The following is a 26,330-nucleotide window of genomic DNA, read 5'->3' on the forward strand; positions in this document are numbered from 1 at the left end:
AGCAGTTTGGCTAATAGTCCTACCTGGTTACTGCAACAAATGTGCATTTGAATTTGGTTCTGTTTTACCGTCTTCAGCTTCAACCGGCTGGACCTGCCTCCCTATGAGTCGTTTGAGGAGCTGAGGGAGAAGCTACACATCGCCATAGAGAATGCACAAGGCTTTGACGGAGTAGATTAGGGGAAAGTGTGGCCTATGGCGCAGATGTTAAAAGGGCAGTTACTGCCAGTGAACTGAGGGCTAGCACCAAGTTTTGTGCTGTAGTTCTGTTTAATGCTGATAAAACACCTAATATTCAGGTCCAGACCTGACAACCGCCTGAGAAGATGGAGAACAATCACAGACAGCAAGGTCTTTGGTGCTCCTCTCTCCTGCACAGTGGAAGGGATGGATGATGAGTGAAAATCACTTCTTAAATCACTCTTGGTCTATGAAGTTTACAAATAGTTTTTTTGTGTCTCGTAAATATGTATGTATACTTAAACCAGATCTATATACAATTTATCAAATGCATTATAGCATACAGATATTATTGTTCATCTATGATAAACATTCTATCATGAGGAGATTGACATTGGACTTCGATATACATTACCGTATATACACTGGTGTCGAAAGAGTTCAACAGGGATGCTGGCCCATGACTCCAATGCTTCCCACAGTTGTGTCAAGTTGGCTGGATGTATTTTGAGTGGTGGACCACGGGAAACTTAAGTGTGAAAAACCATGCAGTGTTGCAGTTCTTGACATAAACCGGTGCGCCTGACGCCTACTACCATACCACTTTCAAAGGCACTTCAATCTTTTGTTTTGCCCATTTACCCTCTGAATGGCAGACACAAGCCTTGTCTCGAGGCTTAAAAATCCTTCTTTAACCTGTCTCCTCCTCCTTCTACACTGATTGAAGTGGATTTAACAAGTGACATCCATAAGGGATCATAGTTTTCAGCTGGATTCACCTGGTCAGTCTATGTAATGGAAAGAGCAGGTGTTTTCTTCCTGTTTTGTACAATCAGTGTATGTGTACGCAATTGACAGTGAATGCACTTTTTTATAGCTTACTGAGGAAATCAGACTCCACATTAGACTCCATTGAAAAACCATGTTGCCATTGCTTTCTCATTCTTGCACACACACTTGTAAAATATTTCCTCTGCTGTTTTTTTATTCAGTGATGGATGTATTATTTTTTTATTACGCTATTCCAGGGCTCTCAACCCTGTTCCTGGAGCGCTACCCTTCTGTAGGTTTTCACCTCCAACCCCAGTTGTAACTAATTAACATAATCAGGAGCACTAGATTAAGGTTGGACTGAACCTACAGGACAGTAGGTCTCCAGAAACAGGGTTGGAGAGCCCTGCTCTATTCATGGGTGTTATAGAGCAGTATAATACTCTATTTTTAGGAGTACATGTATTTTTTTCAAATTGCTCTATGTAATAACTCTGTTGAATTAATATCAAGAAATTGATATGGTCAATTCTCAAAGATTTCTGCGAATGTCTTTTTGCCTTTGATTTTCTTGAGGGAATTGACTGTACATATGCAGTGGTGTGCTCTATCAAGAATGTATTGTATGAATGGTAGAAAACATATGTTTACACGCTGGTATGTTTACAGATTGTTGATGAAGGAAAATATGATGGGCTTTTTAATTTCTCTTAAATCAAAATGTTATACTTGTGCTTTTATAAGGTAAAGCACTTTGTTAAAATGGTTATAAAAGTCTTAATGTCTTGATCTGTCTTGATCTGCCAAACTACCAATTTCAGAATGCATACGTTGAGTATGATTTCATGCTAAAATCCTCTGCTTTTAAGTGCACATTTGACTTGAGTACATTTTACTTGCCAAGGAAGAAAAAAGTGCATTCTTTCCTTTCACTAGTAAATAAGACTTACATTACAAATGAAGGCATTGTAATTTATCATAGAATTTGATCATCCAAATCGTTTGACATGTTCTTATCCTTTAGTTGAATGGATATATTGTTAACATCCAATACTCTATCATTCATTATTTTAAGAGATACTTAATTTATATATTATGTCAGAACTGTCATTCTGACAACTGTAAGTGGATTTTCTATCAATGTTTTAATGAAATAAAACTTCTGTATCTTGATGAAAACATGTTTTGATTACATTACAAGTAAATGGCAGCATATTTAGAAAAATAAATACATGGAAAATGCCACCTAATGTTCTCCTTTCATATTATACTGAACAAGAATATAAACACAACATGTAAAATGTTGGTCCCATGACTGAAATTAAAGATCCCAGAAATGTGCCATACACACAAAAAGCATATTTCTCTCAAATGTTGGGTACAAATGAGTTTACATCCCTGTTAATGAGCATTTCTCCTTTGCCAAGGTAATCCAGCCACCTGACAGGTGTGGCATATCAAGAAGCTGATTAAACAGCTTGATAATTACATAGGTGCACCTTGTGCTTGGGAAAATTAAAGGCCACTCTAAAATGTGCAGTTTTGTCACAACACAATGCCACAGATTTTGAGGGATTTCAAGTTTTGAGGGAGAGTGTAATTGGCATGCTGACTAGGAATGTCCACCAGAGTTGTTGCCAGAGAATGTAATGTTAATTTCTCTACCATAAGCCCCCTCCGTCATTTTAGAGAATTTGGCAGTAGATCCAACCGGCCTCACAGCCGCAAACCGCGAATAACCCATGCCAGCCCAGGACTTCCACATCCGGCTTCTTTACCTGCGGGATCATCTGAGACGAGTCACACGGACAGTTGATGGAACTGAGGAGTATGTATGTCTGTAATAAAGGCCTTTTGTGGGGGAAAATTTGTTCGGATTGGGTGGGCCTATGCCCACCCATGGCTGCGCCCCTGCCCAGTCGTGAAATCCATTGATTAGGGCCTAATGAATTTATTTCAATTGACAGATTTCCTTAAATGAGCTGTAACTCAGTAAAATCGTGCGTTTATATTTTTGTAGAAGCACGGTGGCTAGGAAAAACTCCCTAGAAAGGCCAAAACCTAGGAAGAAACCTAGAAAGGAACCAGGCTATGAGGGGTGGCCAGTCCTCTTCTGGCTGTACCGGGTGGAGATTATAACAACATGGCCAAGATGTTCAAATGTTCATCAATGACTAGCATGGTCAAATAATAATAATCACAGTAGTTCTAGAGGATGCAGCAAGTCAGCACCTCAGGAGTAAATGTCAGTTGGCTTTTCATAGCTGATCATTAAGAGTATCTCTACCGCTCCTGCTGTCTCCAGAGAGTTGAAAAAAGCAGGTCTGGGACAGGTAGCACGTCCGGTGAACAGGTCAGGATTCCATAGCCGCAGGCAGAACAGTTGAAACTCGAGCAGCAGCACGGCCAGGTGGACTGGGGACAGCAAGGAGTCATCATGCCAGGTAGTCCTGAGGCATGGTTCTAGGGCTCAGGTCCTCCGAGAGAATTAGAGAGAGCATACTTAAATTCACACCGGATAAGACAGGAGAAATACTCCAGATATAACAAACTGACCCTAGCCCCCCGACACATAAACTACTGCTGAGACAGGAGGGGTCAGGAGACACTGTGGCCCCATCCGATGATACCCCCGGACAGGGCCAAACAGGAAGGATATAACCCCACCCACTTTGCCAAAGCACAGCCCCCACACCACTAGAGGGATATCTTTAACCACCAACTTACCATCCTGAGACAAGGCTGAGTATAGCCCATAAAAATCTCCGCCACGGCACAACCCAAGGGGGGCACCAACCCGGACAGGAAGATCACGTCAGTGACTCAATCCACTCAAGTGACGCACCCATCATAGGGACGGCATGAAAGAGCACCAGTAAGCCAGTGACTCAGCCCCTCTAATAGGGTTAGAGGCAGAGAATCCTAGTGGAGAGAGGGGAACAGGCAGAGACAGCAAGGGCGGTTCGTTGCACCAGAGCCTTTCCGTTCACCTTCACACTCCTGAACCAGACTACACTCAATCATATGACCCACTGAAGAGATGAGTCTTCAGTAAAGACTTAAAGGTTGAGACTGAGTCTGCGTCTCTCACATGGGTAGTAGGCAGACCATTCCATAAAAATTGAGCTCTATTGGAGAAAGCCCTGCCTCCAGCTGTTTGCTAAGAAATTCTAGGGACAATTAGGAGGCCTGTGTCTTGTGACCGTAGCGTACGTGTAGGTATGTATGGCAGGACCAAATCAGAAAGAGAGGTAGGAGCAAGCCCATGTAATGCTTTGTAGGTCAGCAGTAAAACCTTGAAATCAGCCCTTACCTTTACAGGAAGCCAGTGTAGGGAGGCTAGCACTGGAGTAATATGATCAAATTTTTGGGTTCTCGTCAGGATTCTAGCAGCCGTATTTAGCACTAACTGAAGTTTATTTAGTGCTTTATCCGGGTAGCCGGAAAGTAAAGCATTGTAGTAGTCTAACCTAGAAGTAACAAAAGCATGGATACATTTTTCTGCATCATTTTTGGACAGAAAGTTTCAGATTTTTGCAATGTTACATAGATGGAAAAAAGTTGTCCTTGAAACAGTCTTGATATGTTAGTCAAAAGAGAGATCAGGATCCAGAGTAACGCCAAGGTCCTTTACAGTTTTATTTGAGACGACTGTACAAACATCAAGATTAATTGTCAGATTCAACAGAAGAGCTCTTTGTTTCTTGGGACCTAGAACGAGCATCTCTGTTTTGTCCGGGTTTCAAAGTAGAAAGTTTGCAGCCATCCACGTCCTTATGTCTGAAACACAGGCTTCTAGCGAGGGCAATTTTGGGGCTTCACCATGTTTCATTGAAATGTACAGCTGCGTGTCATCCATATAGCAGAGAAAGTTAACATTATGTTTCCGAATGACATCCTCAGGAGGTAAAATATATAGTGAAAACAATAGTGGTCCTGAAACGGAACCTTTAAAGAGACATGCAGCTCTTTACTATTCACTATGTGGTCATGGGCTCTAAGTCAACTGTGCAATAAGCACTTTTTAAATATATATATATATATATATACCTTTAAAAATAGATTTTTCCCGTCGTCACCGGGATACAGAGGTTTTGCTTGACCACAATGAACACTGCCTACATATTGGCTGTGTTCGAGCGCATCAAATCAGTGATGTAGTGTTAGTCAATTCGGACTGATTCTAACCCTAACTTCAATGCACACATCCCAGTTCAACCCTCAACCACAACCCTAACTCTAACCCTAACTTCATGCACATATCCCAGTTCAACCCTCAACCACAACCCTAACCGTAGCTTCATGTCCACCATCCAGATCAACCCTCAACCAAAACCCTAACTCTAACCCTGGCTTCATGTCCACATCCCCAAATAAGTGGATGAAAGGCTTCCCCTCTAAAGCATGCAGGGCCCATTCATATGATTCAGCTTACCCACAACTGTCCTATTTTCCCCCAATCCCCAAAGTGCTGGCTAAAGACCAACCCCCCAGGCCGAAGGGTCAGGTGGTAGGTCACACACAATTCAGGCCAGCCTTTTGGATGCTGCTGGGGTCAGTGAGGATGGGTGTGTATGTGAGCAGGATGGCACTGGGTTTGTCCAATAGCAGAAGACCATGGAGGTGCCGGATACTCCTCAGCCCCCTTTTAACCTATTGATCTGGCCCCAGAGCTCGACCTCCATCCATGTGCAGCCCTATCTTCACTCCACCCCCTAACAGTGTCGTGTTGGCAGGTGCTCAAAACCAATTTATAATCGAACATCCTCGAGACCCCTCATGAGGGGTCACCATAAATGAGGCTGCATATTCACTTTCACATGTCATGTAAGAGCAGAAGCCATAAGGTTAGCCTGGGTCACAAACAAACATCTTTCTAATACAATGATTCGTCAGGAGGGTACTGTAGTATATCTCTACGCAGCCTACTGGATGTTCAGTTATTGTGATGGATCACATAGTTGTAGTATTATTACATAAGAGGATCATAGTGTGTCCACATTGATTGTTCAAACAATATTAGGCTAAGTGATTTTAGAGTTATTACAGTCATAAGGCACTATACATTGTAAATCATGTTCGTTCAAAATTAGCAGATCTTAAATTAGATTTTTTTTTCAAATTATTAATCATAAGTCCTTGCACTTGCATTTTAACTTCAAATATTTCACGAGTTCAGTTATATTTCCTAAAATAGTTTTGTTTCACCACTTTTACACCTTAGCTTTCATCCATTTTCTCTTTAAGTGCACACCTTGATCCTTGACTGTGAGAATCAGCTTTTGGTTTGGTTATATTTTGGGCTGGGGACACTCAAGGACACAACAGCTGGGCCTCGGCCCTGCTGCTGAATGAGAGTCCGGAGCAGGGAGGAAGGTCAACCTCACTCCATAATAAAACATGGACACTGGATCAATATCTGCATTTTCTGCATTTACGCAGCAGTTGTCCTGCTCCTACCAATGCTTCCTGGTAATTGCTGAGCCTAGTTCTCAGTGGTGGAGAGAGTGCCTCATTTCCATAAACAGTTTTTTCTCCTCCAGAGTGACCATTTGCAGTGCAGTTGTCCTGTTTGACATGGAGTGACTTTTACCGGCCCATGTTGAAACAAAACACAAATGTATCTATCTTTAACCCATATGCCTTAAAAAAAGGTCTATGTGACTGAAACATTTTCATTTGTCAATTATGTTTAATTACGCAAGTATACACAATGAGTTCTTCTACCAGTTCTCTATATCCATGTCGTCACTTTCAAAGTGGGAACGTTGGTCAAATTCCTCAACACCTTCTTTCCGTTCATCAATTGTCCCTGAGTTGTCTTAAAACGCATCATACTGGTGTTGGAATACAGCCGTGTCCTTGAGAGCCATTAAAAATAAATGCATGGTGTAAATAGTATATGGCATTGGCAACTGATAGTGTGTAAGGCCAATATGTCAAGAGCTTTTAAAAGTTTTAAGATGTCTGTAAGTGTCTGAGCATTATGCAATGGAGGTTGCTATTTTAATGACACTCAGAGTTATGTTGTGGGATATCTCACTAAGAAAGTTACTGAATTATTGAGACTAACTGGGAAGTGTTATGATGCTCTGTCAACCTCAACCCTTATTATAGGTAATTGTCACTAACCTCTTTATTTTCCTCTTCCACTTTTCATCTTCTTCTGTCAGTTTGTTCTCTAACTGTGGCTATTAGCAGTCTTAACTGCAACTCCTTTGTGTTAGAATACAGACTCGTCATTGAGGGGCATTAAAAATAAATGCATGCTTGGAAGACAACATGATAACCAGTGGTGGAAAAAGTACCCAATTGTCATACTTGAGTAAAAGTAAAGATACCTTAATAGAAAATTACTCAAGTAAAAGTGAAAGTCATCCGGTAAAATACTACTTGAGTAAAAGTCTAAGTATTTGTTTTTAGATATACATAAGTATGAAAGTAAATGGAATTGCTAAAATATACTTACTATCAAAAGTAAAAGTACCAATAATTTCAAATTCTTTGTATTAAGCAAACCAAATGGCCCATTTTTTTCCCTTTTTTCTGGTAGCTAGGGGGACACTCCAAAACTCAGACATCATTTACAAACGAAGCACTTGTGTTTAGTAAGTCCACCAGATGAGGCAGTATGATGATCAGTTATGTTCCCTTGATAAGTGTGTGAATTGGACCATTTTCCTGTCCTGCTAAGAATTCCAAATGTAACAAGTACTATTTGGGTGTCAGAGAAAATGTATAGAGTAAAAAGTACATCATTTTCTTTAGGAATGTAGTGAAGTAAAAGTAGTCCAAAATATAAATAGTGAAGTAAAGTACGGATATCCCCAAAAATGACTTAAGTAGTACTTTAAAGTACTGGTGATAACTCACCTTGTCAGGTGTAAAATATGTTATATGCTTTGTTGGACCAATATCCTTTTGGCTCTACAGTATCTGAAATTAAATGCAATACCTTGGTTAGAGTGGGAATCTACAGTCCAGCTAGCTGGTAGAGGATGGTTCTGAGTAAATCTGAATGGACTTTTAAATAGACAATTGTTGGAACAGCCTTGGGATAACCTAATATGAATAAATATATGCACACACACGTAAACATTAGGCACAGAATATAACACATTGCCCTGGTTCTTTTTACAGAAAGCATGATAAATTATTTATTGCATATCCAAACTATCCACATGAACTACAACTCCAAAGCCATTTCCACACAAACACACTTTTCCCGAGGAACTGATGCTTCCCAGGATTTAAATTCTCAGTAAACAGTAGACCATAGTCACACCTTGCACTTTAACAACTGTGAGTTTCGTGTTGGGTTTACTCTAGTCATCATCATTCAGCACTGCACTCAGGGCATGATAGCTGTGCATAATGCTCCCCAGATCTATGAGGGCATGTGGATCATATTCTCTCAATGATACTCAATCATGTTCCATGGTTGAAACTCTATATCCTTGTTTATTTAGGTATGTCTATGTCTAGGTGAATTATCATTCTAATTCCCAAGCCTCTTAGTTATCATTGAATTATCATTGATCCTGATGAGTCATCAAAGTAAAGGTCTGCTCCATGTTTTCAAAAGGCATAAGGGAAATTAACAAACCATATGCATTAATCACACAGGTGTGTTGTATGCATTAACTTTCGTGTATTAACTTTACACTATTACCAGTAACACCTGACCAAAGTATACCTGCTATGGCACTCATAAAAAAATAGTGATTAAGATGTTGGCCTGTGTATTGATTTGCCGACTGATGGTGGCGGAGGAACTCTCCCCATACGTTTCCCCTCAACCGTAGAACGCAGCACTGGGTGGGGTGATGTCCATTTGCCCCCGAGAAAAAGTAATCCCTGCTGCGATCAGAAGCGCAGTCACTTTCCTCTTGGATTAGCACGTAGTTTGACTGGAGGTGGTGGCTGCGAGAGTTAGTATGCGAGAACTATTTGAATAAATGGAGTCTTTTAAAAGGAAGTTATATCAGCGCTTGCTGTTTTTTGCGTTTTTTCTTCCAATCTCAGGTAAGAAAGTTAATATTTTGTTTGAGTTTATTTCAAATTGAAATTATAGCGACTGGTTTAGTGGTGGGAAAATGCCGAACTGGACATTGGAAGTGTGTCGGTACTCATAACGTTACTACCTAGTCTAATGGGGGTTGCTATTTACACTGATAAAGAAGAAGTTAGTTGACGTGTTCTGTATTAACGAATATTCAACATTGAAGAGTTTAGCCTTAGTTGCGAGTTCTATAGATGAATGGACGCACTGCCACTGGCCGGAGTTTAGGGGGCAATGAAATGGCCACGCTGACCACTGACTGCTTCGAGTATTGCCCGATGTAGGCTATACATTTAGATAAACACAGAACCTATACACGTTTATGCTTGGTTTTTGCTTGTATCTCGAGTTACATGATAACCCGGGTTTCTGCATGAAATTGTGTACGTGCAGCACAACACAGCAATCAGATACACGTGGATTGTACAACATCGTGAGCCCTGGTTTGAGATATTGATCAAAGCAAAAAACATATAGGTTTGCCATGTTATGTTTATTCAGTACATACAAATTAATTATTATATCAATAGAAAAACTGGCTACTGATTTTATTTCCATAAATAATCCACTTTGAAGTTTGATGCAGACAATTAACATAGGCAATTAACAATGAATATAATGTGGTGTAAATTAGGACATTAAGACGTGTGAAGCCATCACATTTGATTTGGAAAATTATAAAGGCTTTTGCTTCCTGTCTGGATTGTTACTTGTTTACAGCTGGCGGTCTTATCATTGAAAGGGGAGCTACTTATGAATTTCATGCTGGGGAGTGCAGTAAAACATTTGTGACTGAATGGAGCCATGAAATCAGTGACTTCACTGCTTTATGAGACACGAGTAATAGGATTCAATTGGAGCAGAAAGAAATGAAATAGGAGTAACCTGCTGTTGGATGGGCTCCAAGCCCCTGCCTGTAGGCACTATGATGTTAACATGATTTCAAGTGTAGATCCTACCAAAGCAATATGCCTGTGGACAAAATAGAATAGTTGTAGGTCCTGGCCTAGAATTGTCGCTAATTTCATCACTTTGAGTCTTCTCCCACTCCGGCCAGGCACTGACTCTGTTCTCTTCTCTTCCCCACAGGTGTTTTGTGTTTTAGTGAGTTATTTTTTATCAAAGAGCCCCACGATGTTACTGTTATGCGGAAGGATCCCATTATATTGGACTGTCAGGCGCACGGAGAGTCGCCTATTTCCATCAGGTGGCTTAAAAATGGAGTAAAAGTTGCAGAGAATGACCGCGTCTACATTCTCTCCAACGGCTCCCTTTCTATTCCGGAGGTGGAGAGCAGGAGAGGAGACAAATCAGATGAAGGGTTTTACCAGTGCCTCGCTCAGAACAAGTATGGAGCCATCCTGAGCCAGAAAGTCTGTCTTACAATTGCAAGTAAGTATCATACTGGAGTTGTGTATCAGCACCACATGGAATAATGGAGAGGTTATGCAGGACCTCCAACCTTTGGGCCACAGAAGATGTACATCATTGGTCATGTTTGTGCCTGGTCATGGGGAACTTCATAAACACAGTAGAAAAATAGACAACAGTTTACATTGGATGTACATTGTACACTTACTTACATAAGATAAGTAACATAAACTGTCTACATTCTCTTTCGAATCTATTAGTTACTGTGTAGTTACTTATAATTACAATTTCATGTAACTGCATGGGATCTGTGTGACTTATTTTAATGTGTTTAATGCTTTGAAAGGTTAACCAAGCCTTAGTCTGAGGATGTTATGTCATAGCATGTCATAATAACATTTACTTGATGAACAATGGAACCCCTGAGTCACAATTGTGTTTTCATCTTAAAAGCATGGTAAACATATCCACTTTAGAGGTGAGCTTAGTACAAGCCCCACACTATCAGCACAAGTTCTTAACTTCTTAGCAGGTATACAACTGAACAAAAGGTTTCATGTACACTCTTAGAAAAAAGGCTGTGCCCATAGGATAACCCTTTTGGGTTCCATGTAGAACCCTCTGTGGAAAGTGTTTTATATATGGAATCCAAAAGGATCTACCTGGAAACAAAAAAGTTTCTTCAAAGGGTTCTCCTATGGGGACAGCTGAATAACCCTTTTAGATTCAAGATAGCACCTTATTTTCTAAGACTGAAGAACAACAATCTCTGTGATGATTAAACAGAGTGAGAGATCTTGCTTGTAGTTATCTGCTAAAATGTTTAAATCTGACATAGTCATTTGGGAGTAGATGGAGACTTTACACTCTTAACAGGCATAAAATAGGCTTTTCCCGTTCCCAGGAAAAAGGGGTCTTTCTCTCATCACCAGCAGGGCGCTATAATTTTCTATGTAGTCTGGTGCGTCTAATCTCTCTTCTTTCTTCGCCAGTGTAATGCCCAATGTTGGGTATTCCGGTTATCTAATCCACCTAATAGCTGAGGAAGGGAAGGCATTGGAGGCTTCAGTGGTGGCATTGGGGGGAAGGGGGGTTACAGCCTTCAAAGTTTGAGGCCTGCAGCCAAAAAGATACTCCGGGTGGAAGATAATATGTCCATTGGTGTGCAAATGAGGGAGCTGCAGGTTTGAAAGGTTAGGAGCTGTCCAGGATGCCGGTTACACCAGTGTTAAAGAGCAGATGACCCCTATTCACTGGACTGGGCTTTCATGTCGTTGCTCCATGATCACTGGGAATTGTTCTTTTGGAGTGCTTTTTTCTCTCCCAATAGCATGTATGTGAGCCTGCTGCCTATTCTTTTAAAGGGCTAGTGGAGCAGCTTTATCCAGAGCTGCTCTTTAGGGACCCTGTTCCCTGGTGTCACCACCCCCCAGGCCATGTTCCTTGCTGTGCTTCTTTTGCACAAAGGAATTTACTTTTTTCCCCCCTCCCTTGCATTCGCTTTCACAGGGAAACCTGAGCTTTTACGTGGCGCTTAAGACATGCACTCGTCCAAGAATATTGTGATGGTTACTAATTCTAACTGTACATGGAAAAGTTAGGTCCTGATCCATGGAAAATTGGGCAGGATTGTTGTGAAATTATTTAGTTGTGAAATTGTTACAATTATTTACCACTGTGAGGTCATGATTCCTGAAGAGCCCACTGGTTGGAATACTATTCTTTAGGAGCACATCTCCTGTCTGATATGATCCTGACAATCCACTGGCAAGTAGATGTTGAGAGACAAGAATGTGTCAGTCCTGGTTCAGTTCCCTAAGCTGCATTCTATTGAAGACCTCTAAAACAAACAGATACCATTGATAAAATGTTTGCTTTCCAGATAGGCCTAGATTTATATGTAAAAGAGAAAAGTTACTATTTTTGGGCCTTTACAAGCACTTTTGAAATGACTCACAGGATAATCTCTCTTGGACAGATCTACGTAAACATAAGCGGTACCATAGCATCCGTTGGGAAGGAAGCTCCTCGTTCTGGCTCCGCTGCTCATTCTAGCATATCTTGATCCCTTCACTTAACATGTATAGACCCAAAACTTAATTGAGCACCTGACCAATTACGCAATACTTTTGTTCTGGCTTAACCGAGATTACTATCAGGACAATTGAGTGCAGTACAACCTCAATCTTTTTTTGTTTTGGAAGATGCCACACAGACTTGTAGATGCTACACCAATAAAATACAGAGTTAATGAGCCTTGATTTGCATGAGGTCCATGAAAACAGTGACTGCCTTAAAGCCACTAAAACTACTCTGACCCTCTCACATGCTATACAGCAAGTTTCAGTCCGGTATTACTGTGGCCTGAGTCCTTGCTGTGATTTTTACAGGACGCTGTGTGTTTGTAGTTTTATTAATTGAGAGGGTTTGCTCTTTTATATTATGAATTTAAGAGGTGATAAAGGCTGCCAGCGGAGTTTATAGGCTTGTTTTAAAGGGACACTTAGACCTGCTTGACGGTCTATCTGGAAGCTCATAAAATTTGCACGTACCTGAGAAATGCTCAGTGGTAGAAAACAAAGGTGGCAGTGGGGGTTGTTGAGAATCACACACACACATACAGTACACACACACACAATTTTGAATTTGCCGTTCCCTCATACCACAACCTTTCCTTGAGTGTCTAAATGGCCAAACTTTATTGCATGGCCAGCCAGTGAGGCAGAGGCTAGTGGTCTCCTCACTATGGTTTTCGGCTCTGCTACTCTGAAGAATTAATGAAAAGCTTTTCAATCTGGCCTTCTTTGTCCACCTTGCCCCCAACTGCCCCCTAACTAAAATTAGTTATTTGGGGGGCATTTGTTTGTCCAGAGATCAATGGTTAGGACAGCTGGGCCTATTCACTTCTGGAAGGGTAATTATGAGAATGGCACTGCAGAGTTTTATTAAACTTTTTAAATTTTGTTTTTGGAAATCTAAAATCAAATGTGATTATCCGAACTTCAATTATGCTTTTTCAATAAATTATTTTTAAGTTGATAAAGTGACTTTTTGTAAATGATATGACTTTCCGACATGGCCTATTTTTTAATTTTTTTTTATCCTTAGGTCTTAAGATGCTTTTTATTGATGTTACTGTGCCCTAGGTGGCGTTTATGACATTTACATTTACATTTACATTTAAGTCATTTAGCAGACGCTCTTATCCAGAGCGACTTACAAATTGGTGCGTTCACCTTAAGACATCCAGTGGAACAGCCACTTTACAATAGTGTATCTAAATCTTTTAAGGGGGGGTGAGAAGGATTACTTTATCCTATCCTAGGTATTCCTGAAAGAGGTGGGGTTTCAGGTGTCTCCGGAAGGTGGTGATTGACTCCGCTGTCCTGGCGTCGTGAGGGAGTTTGTTCCACCATTGGGGGGCCAGAGCAGCGAACAGTTTTGACTGGGCTGCGCGGGAACTGTACTTCCTCAGTGGTAGGGAGGCGAGCAGGCCAGAGGTGGATGAACGCAATGCCCTTGTTTGGGTGTAGGGCCTGATCAGAGCCTGGAGGTACTGAGGTGCCGTTCCCTCACAGCTCCGTAGGCAAGCACCATGGTCTTGTAGCGGATGCGAGCTTCAACTGGAAGCCAGTGGAGAGAGCGGAGGAGCGGGGTGACGTGAGAGAACTTGGGAAGGTTGAACACCAGATGGGCTGCGGCGTTCTGGATGAGTTGTAGGGGTTTAATGGCACAGGCAGGGAGCCCAGCCAACAGCGAGTTGCAGTAATCCAGACGGGAGATGACAAGTGCCTGGATTAGGACCTGCGCCGCTTCCTGTGTGAGGCAGGGTCGTACTCTGCGGATGTTGTAGAGCATGAACCTACAAGAACGGGCCACCGCCTTGATGTTAGTTGAGAACGACAGGGTGTTGTCAGGATCACGCCAAGGTTCTTAGCGCTCTGGGAGGAGGACACAATGGAGTTGTCAACCGTGATGGCGAGATCATGGAACGGGCAGTCCTTCCCGGGAGGAAGAGCAGCTCCGTCTTGCCGAGGTTCAGCTTGAGGTGGTGATCCGTCATCCACACTGATATGTCTGCCAGACATGCAGAGATGCGATTCGCCACCTGGTCATCAGAAGGGGGAAAGGAGAAGATTAATTGTGTGTCGTCTGCATAGCAATGATAGGAGAGACCATGTGAGGTTATGACAGAGCCAAGTGACTTGGTGTATAGCGAGAATAGGAGAGGGCCTAGAACAGAGCCCTGGGGGACGCCTGTGGTGAGAGCGCGTGGTGAGGAGACAGATTCTCGCCACGCCACCTGGTAGGAGCGACCTGTCAGGTAGGACACAATCCAAGCGTGGGCCGCGCCGGAGATGCCCAACTCGGAGAGGGTGGAGAGGAGGATCTGATGGTTCACAGTATCGAAGGCAGCCGATAGGTCTAGAAGGATGAGAGCAGAGGAGAGAGAGTTAGCTTTAGCAGTGCGGAGGGCCTCCGTGATACAGAGAAGAGCAGTCTCAGTTGAATGACTAGTCTTGAAACCTGACTGATTTGGATCAAGAAGGTCATTCTGAGAGAGATAGCGGGAGAGCTGGCCAAGGACGGCACGTTCGAGAGTTTTGGAGAGAAAAGAAAGAAGGGATACTGGTCTGTAGTTGTTGACATCCCTGACGCCCCTGTTTGCATTGAAAAAACACTCCTCATTGAATGATGTGAAAAGATTTCAGAGTGAGCGTTACTGTGGCTCTGAGCTTTTCATGTGTTGCATCCTTCACCAGGAAGATTGATAGTACAACATGTGGGGACCTTTTGTATCTTATGCCCAGAGGCTCTTCTCACCTCTGGCCTAAATAGATATCCCTCACTATCAGTCATGCTGCCAAGTCCTTTCTGACTCTGGCCTTTAGAAAGACTGTGGCATTATTTAACAAAAAATAACACAAAATGTGGTTAATTGTTTTATGTTATAAATGTGGGAAGACCATCCCTAACACCATCTTAGGCTAGTTCTCTTTTCAGATCTGGTTTCTACTCTTTCAAAATCCCTTTGTCCTCGGAGCAGATGCGCCCACTTTGAAGCCGGGACTTCCTTTTTTACCTGGTATTTTTCTGAACAAGTAAATGTTACAGTGTCAGAGTCAGAGATAATGATTTAAGTCGACCATTACAGGCAGGAAATGGAGGGTTTGAGAAACGTTAAATGCCAGTTGCCCTGAGGGAAACGATGAGAGGGGATTGTGTCTTGATGAACGGCCATGTGACTTGGTAGCTAACCACGTGAGTGCTGTCAATAGGCCTCCTCAGATTGATGGGGTTGTCCGTAGAGACAGTCTCATGTGTATGATCCCTCCAGGCATCCTAAACCATGTTTCCAGAGGTTCACAGGGCATTACGCAATACACAGACATTGTAAAACCATATCCATGTCCTTGTCCATATCCTTATCCATCGGTTCCGATGCAAGGTCTTACTGTAAGTGTGCTGGGATGTTTTTAATTTATTCGAAAATTAGCTCCCAGTTGTGTTTTTTCGAGGTTACAAAACCAGTGTAGAGAATATAGCTCGCTCATTGGTGTCATAAGAGAGAATAGATAGGAGGCATAAAATATATAACAAATCACACACATCCCTGATGAAAAAAACCCAGCATAGACCAGCATAGGTTGGTTTAGCACAGGTGCTGGTTTTGCTGTGTTTTTGTGGTGACCAGCTTTACCTGTATTTTTGCAGGTGGCCAGCCTTCACTGTATTTTTGCTGGTGACCTGCATAAATTGGTCACCAGCAGAACCAGCATCAAGTCACATTATATTGGCTTGCAAAGTGATGTTTCATTCCTAATGGAATCCAGCCAGAGTGCGGATAACCAACAATTGGAACGTTTCTTCACCCACAATATGCATTCAGAATAACTGCCAAGGTTAGCAAGAAGAAGAAATTAAACTACCCAAATAATAAACTGGGACAACCATTTCAGTAATGGGTGCAATAAATCCAACTAACAGATTGGATTAATTTAGAAAAATGTATGTTATTTATCTTTGTTTAACATAAGATTAATTAATCAATCAATGTACATGCAAAAAACACAACAAACAATTCTAAAAATCACCTGCAATAGAGCATGCTGGGAAATGTGATAATGATGGGCGTGGTCAGACCAGCTTAACCAGCTTGGTCACCAATATACTAGCAATACCAACATAAGCTGCTATGTGTCCAAAACACAGTGAAGGCTGGTCACCAGTGTCTAAAATATCAAAACCTGGTCTAGCAAAACCAGCTAGACCATGCTGGCCAACCAGCATAACCAGCTAGAACATGCTGGTCAAACCAGCTTGACCAACATCTGACCAGCATGGACCAGCAAATACCAGCATGGACAAGCTTGAAATGTATGCTGGTCTATGCTGTATTTTTCAGCAGGGATTTGGGACCAGTTTTGACTACCCCGATAAATGCAAGTATGTTGTGCAAAGATACTTGGCCTCTGGAGTAAGCATACAGAATACAGGTTTTAAAAACGGAGTACATGGTAACCTCATATTGTGGTCGACAATAAAGCACCCAAATCACTATTCCACAGCAGACTTTGTGACTCCAACAAAATGGTTGTTTGACCCCACCAGCTCTCTCCGTGTGTGACCACAGCCCCAGTGTTTATTTTGGTTGCTAAGGAATGTATAAGACCTGCAAAGACTTGGCAGCATTAGGACCACAATAAAGGAAAAGCAAACCTAAAGGCACAGTAATGGATTGAAGTGAATGTTTGAAATAATTATTTAAGAGAAATAAGTCTCGGAGCCTGGATTAGTTTTTCCCTCATCAGCATCTGTGGGACAGGAATGGTTTCCTTGGACCGAAGTTCCAGAGGTCCAAGGTGTCTTTAGATTGCCCAATAGATGTTAGGTACTGAGAGTACTCACAATTTAAATCCTCCCTGCAACAATGCTAGACATTCTTTCTCATTTATCAATTACTTCAACAGTCCACTATCAGTGTTGACCCAAACTACAGGTATGTCTACCCAAAAAAGGTGTTATGCTTTCAAGATTTACTCCATTGGCATCATCTCCTATTGGATTTTGAGCACAAAGCCACATTTTGTGGTGACTTGTTTTCATTTTAGAGAAACAAAGCATGACACTATAATTGATTCAGAGGGGTTGGGTTAAATGCGGAAGACACATTTCAGTTGAATGCATTTGGTTGTACAACTGACTAGGTATCCCCCTTTCCCTTAATTAAGTAGAAGACTGTACTGATTTGAAATTGACTGTTTAAAACCAGCACTCTGATGAAGAGATTAGACACAATGAAAACACTGTCTCTGGTGGGTGAAGGGCTGATGTTGAATGATTGGAGAACTTTGACACCAGATAAGAGATGGGAGGAGGGGGCAAGTGTCCCTGTCCTAACCCCACTCCCCCACTAGCCAGGGGACTGAGAGGTCACAGTGCTCATGGGATATGTGCTTTGTTTGGCCTGGGCCAATGACCATTGGGCTGTTCTGCAGGCTCTATGGAGCTTCCTCCAGTAGCCTGCTTCCTGGCCCAGCCCAGCTCGCCCGGCCAATGATTGATTTGTGGGGCTTTTCAGCATTGCATTCTTCCCCTCAGTTGCCAGGCTGAGCATTCTTTTTCAGGAACCCTTATTATTTATTAAAGGGGGGAAAGACAAACGTGGTGTGGGGTCATTGCACATTATGAAGGAACTCATCACTCAAGAGTTTCTTGGGTTCTGTTCCATTGGAGGCATTTAATTTGAAACTCATTAAATAGCCTCCTTTAAAGCAACATAAGGAAACAAAGCAAAGGATTGATTTGTCAACTAGCTCCTTTTGTTTCCACTCAGAGTTAAGGTTAGGAGGGAGAGAGACTAGCCTGGGCTATTCTTGTTACATAGTGTGGAATACCTAGAACTCATTCTGATGTGTGACGCATTCCAATGTACAGAAAAGACCCAAGCACTACGTGACTCAGTCCCTCTTGACAGAAAGAGACCTGGCTGTTCCTCTTATCTTTATTTTCTGGGATTCTCAGTTCTTTGCCACCTTTTGACCTTTCATAAAATGTGGGCAGCAAACCAAGGTCCATTTACATGAAACCTCAACAGTTTGATATTTACTGCTTGCTTCCTAAACTGTTTCCTCTCTTAGGCCATTCATGTGTCATTTGCATATGAAGTCAGGAAATGAGCGGTCCTCCCCACCCACTCACCCTGATCCCTTCACTGCCCAGCTCTGTCCACAACCCACTGTCCCTCATTTGAATGAATTGCACAAATCAATATCACCATGTCAAACATTTGTCATAGTAATTATCACTGAATTGAATGTTTTTTGTGTGTTTTTTTGTTGTTGAATTTGACCCATTTTTCTCCCCAATTTTGTGGTATCCAATTGTTTAGTAGCTACTATCTTGTCTCATCGCTACAACTCCCGTACAGGCTCGGAGATGAAGGTTGAAAGACGAAGGTTGAAAGTCATGCGTCCTCCTATACACAACCCAACCAAGCCGCACTGCTTCTTAACACAGCGCGCATCCCAACCCGGAAGCCAGCCGCACCAATGTGTCAGAGGAAACACCTGACAACCTTGGTTAGCGCGCACTGCGCCCGGCTGGCCACAGGAGTCACTGGTGCGCGATGAGACAAGTATATCCCTACCGGCCAAACCCTCCCTAAACCGGACGACGCTAGGCCAATTGTACGTCTATCTAACCCAGAGTCTCTGGTGGCACAGCTGGCGCTGCAGTACAGCGCCCTTAACCACTGCGCCACCCGGGAGGCCCTTGAATTGAATGTTTCTAGAAATTGGTTGAAATGAAAACCAAATGCTTAACAGCTTTAGTTGTGTTATGGCTCTTGATGAGCCCTCTGACAGGTCTGATGACGTTGAATGCTAAAGTGGTCACTTATGACTCATAAGGGTGGGGGGAATCAACTCCTTTATACTTTCATTGATTATGAGTAGGGCCTAGAGGGTTTCCTGACCACATGACCTGACCAGGACCAACTCCAGTCCCTACCTAGTCATGCGTAGTGAAGCTGCAAGCCTCGCCCAGGTCATCTGCCAGATTAGGGCCAGTGTTTCCACTCAATTGCTCTGCAGATCGCTTTAGACAAAGCTGCCAGAGCAGATCCCCGACCAGCCACTCTGGATCTGGCCTCAGTGCTCATCCACCTTGTTCCAATCAGGAGCGAGGAGAAGCCACACATGTAGCCAGGGCCTTGAAGTAGATAGAAAGGTCCAGTTCTGTCCCCTGCTTGACCACTTACTGTGTTTGTCTACTGCTAGGAACCTAGAGGCCTGGAGGAAATTAGTGCTGCAGAGCAGAGCTCAGAGCAGAGCTCAGCAGCAGCCATTGACCTGTCGACAGACGCCCTGCCTAAACTCTGAGCTCCTCTGCCCCTGCAAAAAAACAACAACATAGGAATGTTTCTGAGTTACAGCTCAGAGAACAACAAAGTGAACCCCTGACCACAGAGGGATGTATCTGAATGCACACATACTGACTCTGCACACTATAAACATTTGCTTTATGGTTTGCTTTACTGTGAAGATATTCTTTGCTTTTTATTATTAGTGGATTATTCATGCTCATTGGGCAACCTCTCCATACAGCACATATAGAACACATTCTTCTCACCTCATTATGAGCATTTTTTTAACCTCCATAGTAGAGTGAGGTAGAATTTGTGCCTGCAGTGTGATCCTTCAAGCTATAGTAATTAGGAGCGCATATAACTGCTCTGAATATTGGATTCCCATTTGTTAAAGAGCATGTCCTCGGGTGGGGTGGGATGGGGAGATTTGGGTTGATAAAGCACCCCTGTACTGTGGAGGAACCAGGGGGAAGGGGGACAGAGCTGGCCCCTGAAGTTTCTAAGGGAACCTTTGTCCGGGCTTGACCTGTCCACTGACCTGCGGTTTACTGAGCTTCTGGCTTCAGCAGGCCTCTGGAAAACAAAGAGATTGGCCAGCTGGGAGTCAGGGCACGGAATAATTATATAGTTTAGTTCGGACATTGGTGAAGGTGTTTTCAGTGGTCACTCACTGATTTTTTTGTTGCTGTCAAACTTGTTTCTGTTTCTTAGAATAAGGGTGCAGTCTGTATTCTGAAAAACCTCAGAGGAGGTTTAAATGGTCATTACTAATAATGGAACACCCATCATTATGTTTTGTGTTAGAGATTTGATTTATCGTGAATCCCCACTTTGTTCATGATCAATAGTAACATTTTTTTTTCCTACTCGGCACCAGCATCCACCATCATCTCCCATCTGCCCAGTGACTAAATGAAGAAAAGCATTATGCAAAGCGTTGTTCTACTGTGCCAGTATGGGATGGCAGTGGACAGGGTTTAAGAGAAAGAGCATGTTAGCGGGGGCATTTCATATCTGTAGGAAGGCAGAGTACCCTCCCAGTTTTAGGAGGCTCTGAGTGATTGGTTGGCAGTTTGCAGAGAGCCAGCAGGGGAGCGTTAGCGTTGCAGCAGTGCTGGGGTGGCCTTGCAGGGCTCTGCCTTGATGGGCGGTGTGCTGGACAAGATTTGTAGAGGTTGGAGGTCAGAGGTGGGGTCACTGCAAGGGGCAGATGGCCAGATCCTCTTTTTTGTGCCGCCTGGCGCAGGCATTCACCCCATCATTAGAAACATCTGGGCAAAACATCCGGCTAAACAATAAATTATTTTACATTTAAGCTAGGTGGGTTTGGTAGTTATATATTCTCCAGGTGGTTGAATGAAATCATTAAGTAACAGAAACACATTGTGAAAGGTAGAGAATAGTCACCTTTTCATTTATGGAGGCCTTGCTCAATAACTGGATACCCAAGGCTCCAGGGGAGAGGTGCATATGATGAGCATTTGTGTGTTTAATGTGTTTCAAAAGTAATCTGGAAGGTGACTGGAAGAAGTAAATGGTAAATGGGCACACAGAGATAATTGAAGGTATAATCTAGTCATTGTAGTGTGAGCCTCATCTGCTTTAATATTTCATCCTAAGAGCATTAGGTGCTGCCTCTGGCGACCATCATCACTCAAAGGAGATGGTCAATCGCATATTTTGAGCAGCCATGGCAGTGACCACAGCTCGACAAGCCCTAGCAGAATAGATTTTAGACTGAGGCTTAGTACGCAATCCATAACCAATAAGGATCTCTCTGTTTGTCAATCCAGCATTTTTTGACTGTTCAGAGAGACAGAGTATCTGGGAAGCTCATTGTCTCAAGCCCCCAGGCCCCGGGCTACTGGGATGGATGCCTCCATGTTGCATTGCTGCTGTTGTGCAACACTTAGGAATGAGTTTGATGTTGATTAGAGGTTCCACATTCTGTTCCTCCGTGGGAGTGTGTTGCTGAGGGATGGACCCCTGTATCCGTTCTATGATGCTCCCAATCCAATGCCTGCCTGCACTTCTCTCCACAGCAAATATTCCTCTGCAGAGGGCTGCACTGGGCCTGATGCACAAGAGACCTTACAGCTCAGAACTAATTCAATTAAAAATGCCCAAAGCAAAGTGGCCAGGGGCTCAGTGAAAGGATCAGTCCCCTTGTCTTCAAAATAACTTCACAACAAAGAAATGGGCATCTACAGCAACTTGTGGCACACAACTCATTAGAGAAGTTAGCATTTCATTTGAAAGTCTGCAGTCTAATACTAGAAGTAAAGTGCTCTGCAAATTAAAGTTCAATGCAAAGTGGTGCAGCTCTCTAAAACTGGTCAGGGTAAACAATGTAGGTTATGGATCCTAAATGAATTTGGTTCATTCTAGCTTTGCTCATGAACAGTACATGCTCTGTTCGTGGCCAGTGGGAAAAAACGAGGATGTCTTTACCTTGAAATGTCCGAGGTTAAGCTGCGTTTAGGAGGGACAGAATTCCCCTTGCCTACTTCCTGAAGACGACACGGAGTAGTTGTCAGAGTGCAGTGCGCTGATCAGGATTCACAGAGAGCCCAGTCTGGCAGTTAGGGCTTTCCCGCTATTCAGCACCACGACACCTGGAAACCCAGGTTACGTCCAGCTATCCATATCGGCCGTTATAGAGGCCAGGACACAATCCAGTGTGTTTATGACGGGGTGGAGTTTACCTTTAGGCAAGGTTTCTCGAGAGCAGTGCTTGAGATTTACGTTGCTTTTAAGTAGTACTCTGAGAAAGGTTTGTTAAGGATACAGCTAGAAGTGCACCACCTGTGCTGTGTGCTGATTGTCAGTGAAATTTGATGAGTGGTAATAGTTCAATTATTCAGACTTAAGGTGCAAGAAGATGTTGATTGGGGTCCTCTCTGAAGTCAGTGGCAACAGCTGTTCAATCAGAAACGATAAACCTTGCACCTATCTTTGCACGGCTCCTCGTATGTTTTCTTCATCTGTTGGCTCTCCCCCACCCCTGGATTTTCTCGCCTGTCAAGCCTGCTGTGTTTGATGTGCGTTCAAGATTTTTTGTGTGCAGAATGTAGAGAAGAGAGGTCATTTCTGTGATAAAGTTAGTGGGGGAGCCTCCGAAGGTAAACACTGGGGAGAGTATATCATTGTTTCACTGGGCTAGCGAGATAACTGAGCCTAGGGAGGGGGGAGAGAGTTGGATAGAGAGAGAGAGAGCCCAGGAGAGGTACTCTGATGCCCCTCTCCCCTCCCCTCAGACTGCCTCTTCATCTGTGAGTGCTGATGGCTCCTCGCCCCTGCAGCATAAACAGCATCGGATGTGTGCAGAGGTCAAAGAGCACTGCAGTCTGTTTGTTAATCCATTACTTAAGTGGTGCACATTGCATTCTGAACATGCAGCTGTTTTGAATCTGAAGACACATGTCACGTGTATCTTTGAATTATCTGATTCCTTTTTCTCTGAGTAGTAAAATGGGTGAAGAGGATTTTGTTTTGTGGTACTTGTTTTGGGTATTTCTGATGTAGTCTTCTTTATATAGTCCTTCACTGATGTAGCCTAGTCCGTTGGTTGCGCTGGGTCCCAGTTGGGCCAGGAGTGGTTTGATTTGTTTATGATAATTAAGTTGATGTTATCCAGACCTGGGGCTTTTTGGTAAAGATTTTATTTATCTCAATCCTTCCAAAAATGTGATTTAAATTGAGGTCTGTATCAAGAGCAGCAGTACCATCATTTATTTTAATAAAGTAACTGTCCAGTGTTTCCAGATTTATATGAAATAAGACGTATTATTAATTACAAAATTAGTGAAATAGTTTTCTTTCCTAAAATTGTAATTATGTGTGTTACAATACAGATTTTGTGTGTTAGAATGGTGTGGGCGTGGGACACACTCTTTTCACGCCACTTCGATACAAAGTGATTTTCGTAGCAGGTTTGGAGAGCATTTTCACTAACCCTAACCTTAACCCTTTCCTAACCTTAACCTCAGTCTCCTAATTGGCTATGTTAATTCTCCTAATCTGCTGCGTAAATGCTCCTAACCTGCTACGAAAAAGTCACTTCGGTATCGAAGGCGCGGGCGTACCCCAATAACAGCGTAGACTGCTGATTGGCCATCTCATCCTCCTCAGGAGGATGACATCATACTCCATGATGAAATAGCAAGCATTTTTGAAACGGTCTGTTTGAGATACAAATTTGATGTGGGGTTTTTTAAGTGTTTTTTCTCCATTTATGCTTTGGCCAGTATAGGATCGTGAGTCAACACCATTATTTGGGTATAACTTAACATATTATTAACTTTTAAAAGTAATATTTTCACTGGACAGTAACTTTAACAAACTATTGACCCGAGGCTTCTTTAGTTGAGAAGGGGGATGGGAGTGGATAGCAGTGGATTACCTTAATGGCTTTTTACATTTTTTTTATTTCTTATTTCTTAAAACCCAATCCAAGCAGGCTGTTGCCGGACCTCTCCACCAATCATCACCGTCCGGCTGCACTCAGCGGGGCAACACTTTTAGATATATCTGTCATCAGGGGTTCTCTTTATCTCAGGAGGATAAAAGTATAAAATCAGTGGCAAATAATATATAGGTAACACTTGACTTAAAGGAAACAGTTATAATGATGTATTAATTACTATAAGCATATGAGACGTACTACCTAGAGGTAGGCCAAATTAGGAATTAGATGCTGTGAAGAGGTAGCACTTTTCCCAAAAGGACTGTGTGTCTGTGAGGGTTGGTTACATGTGATGTTGTCCTTTAATGCTACTGTTAGCATAGAGCAGTCCTTTTAGGTTCCCACTGGCTGGCCATTCATCTGGCCTGTCAAAGGCCTCACTTTCAGTATCATCTTTCACTGACTGATCTTCCCAAACTCTGCTGCTCCATGAGTGGGAAATGAATCAATGATCTCAAACAAAATGGATCAAGCTTCCCCTCCTCCTCCACATGGCCTCATAACCAGCTGTGGGCTTAATGACTCTGTGTTCAAATATAAATATTTTTACAGCAAGCGTATGAGGAATTTTATTTCAGTTAAAGTATTAGCAGTAGTCATTAGGTGGGTCGCTAAAATATTGTGTGCATGGCACACATTTGACTGATTGACCTCAGCTCATGTGCGTAGATGTGCATAGTAGAGAAGCTAATTAATAAGATGGGCCTAGCAGAGATTTCCTCTGCTCTCTGATCTCCTCAGGGTTTAATGTGATCCAGCCAGGATGAGCTGACAGGTACATGTAACATGCTGGTTTGTTTAGGTTAGTTAGGGCCTCGGGAACCCCGTCTGATATCCGATGTCTGGTGCTTGTATAACACCTAATTTGAGGGAGAACTGGAGCTTATGCATTTTCAAAGAGAAGGTGAGAGACAGGGCAATGTTTTGTAAGGAGAAAAAAACAACAGCTGATTTCAATAGTGGACTAACCAACATCTCAGGGCAAAGGGTCTTCCTGTGACTGTCTTGATTAGACGGCAATGCATCAACACATGAACTCTGTCTAGGCTGTAAGGAGAGGAGGTCAGGGAGAGAATTTGTCTTGGAGGGGTAAGGTTGGATGGATTGTGGGGCTCTTCAGATCTTGCTGTCAACAGCCCTTATGATTATTTTTGGCAAATGTTCAATCTCAGTGCTGATGTACAGCATTTAGGTTGATTTTAATAGGATAAAGCTTTCTTGTTGGGACATGGCAGCTCCTTGGCAAGTAGTTTCATGGACAATTATATGAATAAATGGGATGGCAGTTGGGGTAGTGATCATTTCGGTATAATTGTGCGCATAGATTTTCCTATTTTCACTGAAAATTCTAAGAATGAGGTTCAGCTTCACAGCACTAAAGTCTCACTATCAGGCAGATACTGAAGTGGGTTGGGCTTTGCTGGGTATGGCTTTAGTGAGATAGTAACCTGAAAGTGAAGTAATGTATATTTATAAGATATGCCTCGCAGATCAATATATTCCCTTATTTCCATAAATGTCATTGATTTCCATTTTAACTGAACAGTGCCCTTAAGTCCTAAGATACAGAGGCTTAGTTTGATAGAAAGACATGTAACTTTATCCACCAAGATGAGCTGCCGAGCAAGAGAGGATATTGGGCCATGAACATACATTTTTGCGATGATTGGTCTTATAGATCCGAATGGGGGAAAATAAAATACTAGAAAAACATAATTTCACAGTTCTTGCTTTCTAATGGCTGCATTGCTAGTAATCATAACTGTGCAAACATGTATTGTACATTAGAGAATGTGTCTACTGTTGAAGTACACAGTGTCTCACCATTTCTTGTTTTGTTCTGTAGGTATCTCCCCCTTTACATATCAGCCAACTTCCATTGTGGTGACAGAAGGATCAGTCACCCGTTTCACCTGCAAAGTCACTGCAAGCCCTCCTCCCATCATCACCTGGGAGTTTAATCGGGTCACGTTACCGCTGGCAACTAATAGGTATGCATTCTCATTATTTCATTATCATGCCATGTCATTAACTTTATCTTTAGATGAGGTTTGAGATTATTGGAGAAGTCTATTACGACTTTAAACTGTACATGTCAGAGGGATAGAAAT

At 42.6% G+C, this 26,330-nt stretch overlaps 2 protein-coding genes across 2 annotated transcripts in view; both read left to right on the plus strand.

The window, feature by feature from the left end:
* The window catches only part of LOC115113664 (E3 ubiquitin-protein ligase NEDD4-like), a 40,440-nt gene extending 38,247 nt beyond the window's left edge, over positions 1–2,193 (plus strand). The window contains 1 exon segment of the mRNA XM_065013092.1: positions 78–2,193. Within this exon segment, the coding sequence (XP_064869164.1) occupies positions 78–180 (103 nt within the window). The 3' untranslated portion in view covers positions 181–2,193.
* A 6,664-nt stretch (positions 2,194–8,857) lies between these two features.
* Positions 8,858–26,330, plus strand: part of LOC115113668 (protogenin A-like) — a 48,135-nt gene continuing 30,662 nt past the window's right edge. The window contains exons 1-3 of the mRNA XM_029641583.2: positions 8,858–8,976; positions 10,103–10,405; positions 26,066–26,210. Of these exons, the coding sequence (XP_029497443.2) occupies positions 8,910–8,976; positions 10,103–10,405; positions 26,066–26,210 (515 nt within the window). The 5' untranslated portion in view covers positions 8,858–8,909. The remainder of the gene's footprint in view (positions 8,977–10,102; positions 10,406–26,065; positions 26,211–26,330) is intronic.

This window comes from Oncorhynchus nerka, linkage group LG28, assembly GCF_034236695.1.
Source record: "Oncorhynchus nerka isolate Pitt River linkage group LG28, Oner_Uvic_2.0, whole genome shotgun sequence".
NCBI lineage: Eukaryota > Metazoa > Chordata > Actinopteri > Salmoniformes > Salmonidae > Oncorhynchus > Oncorhynchus nerka.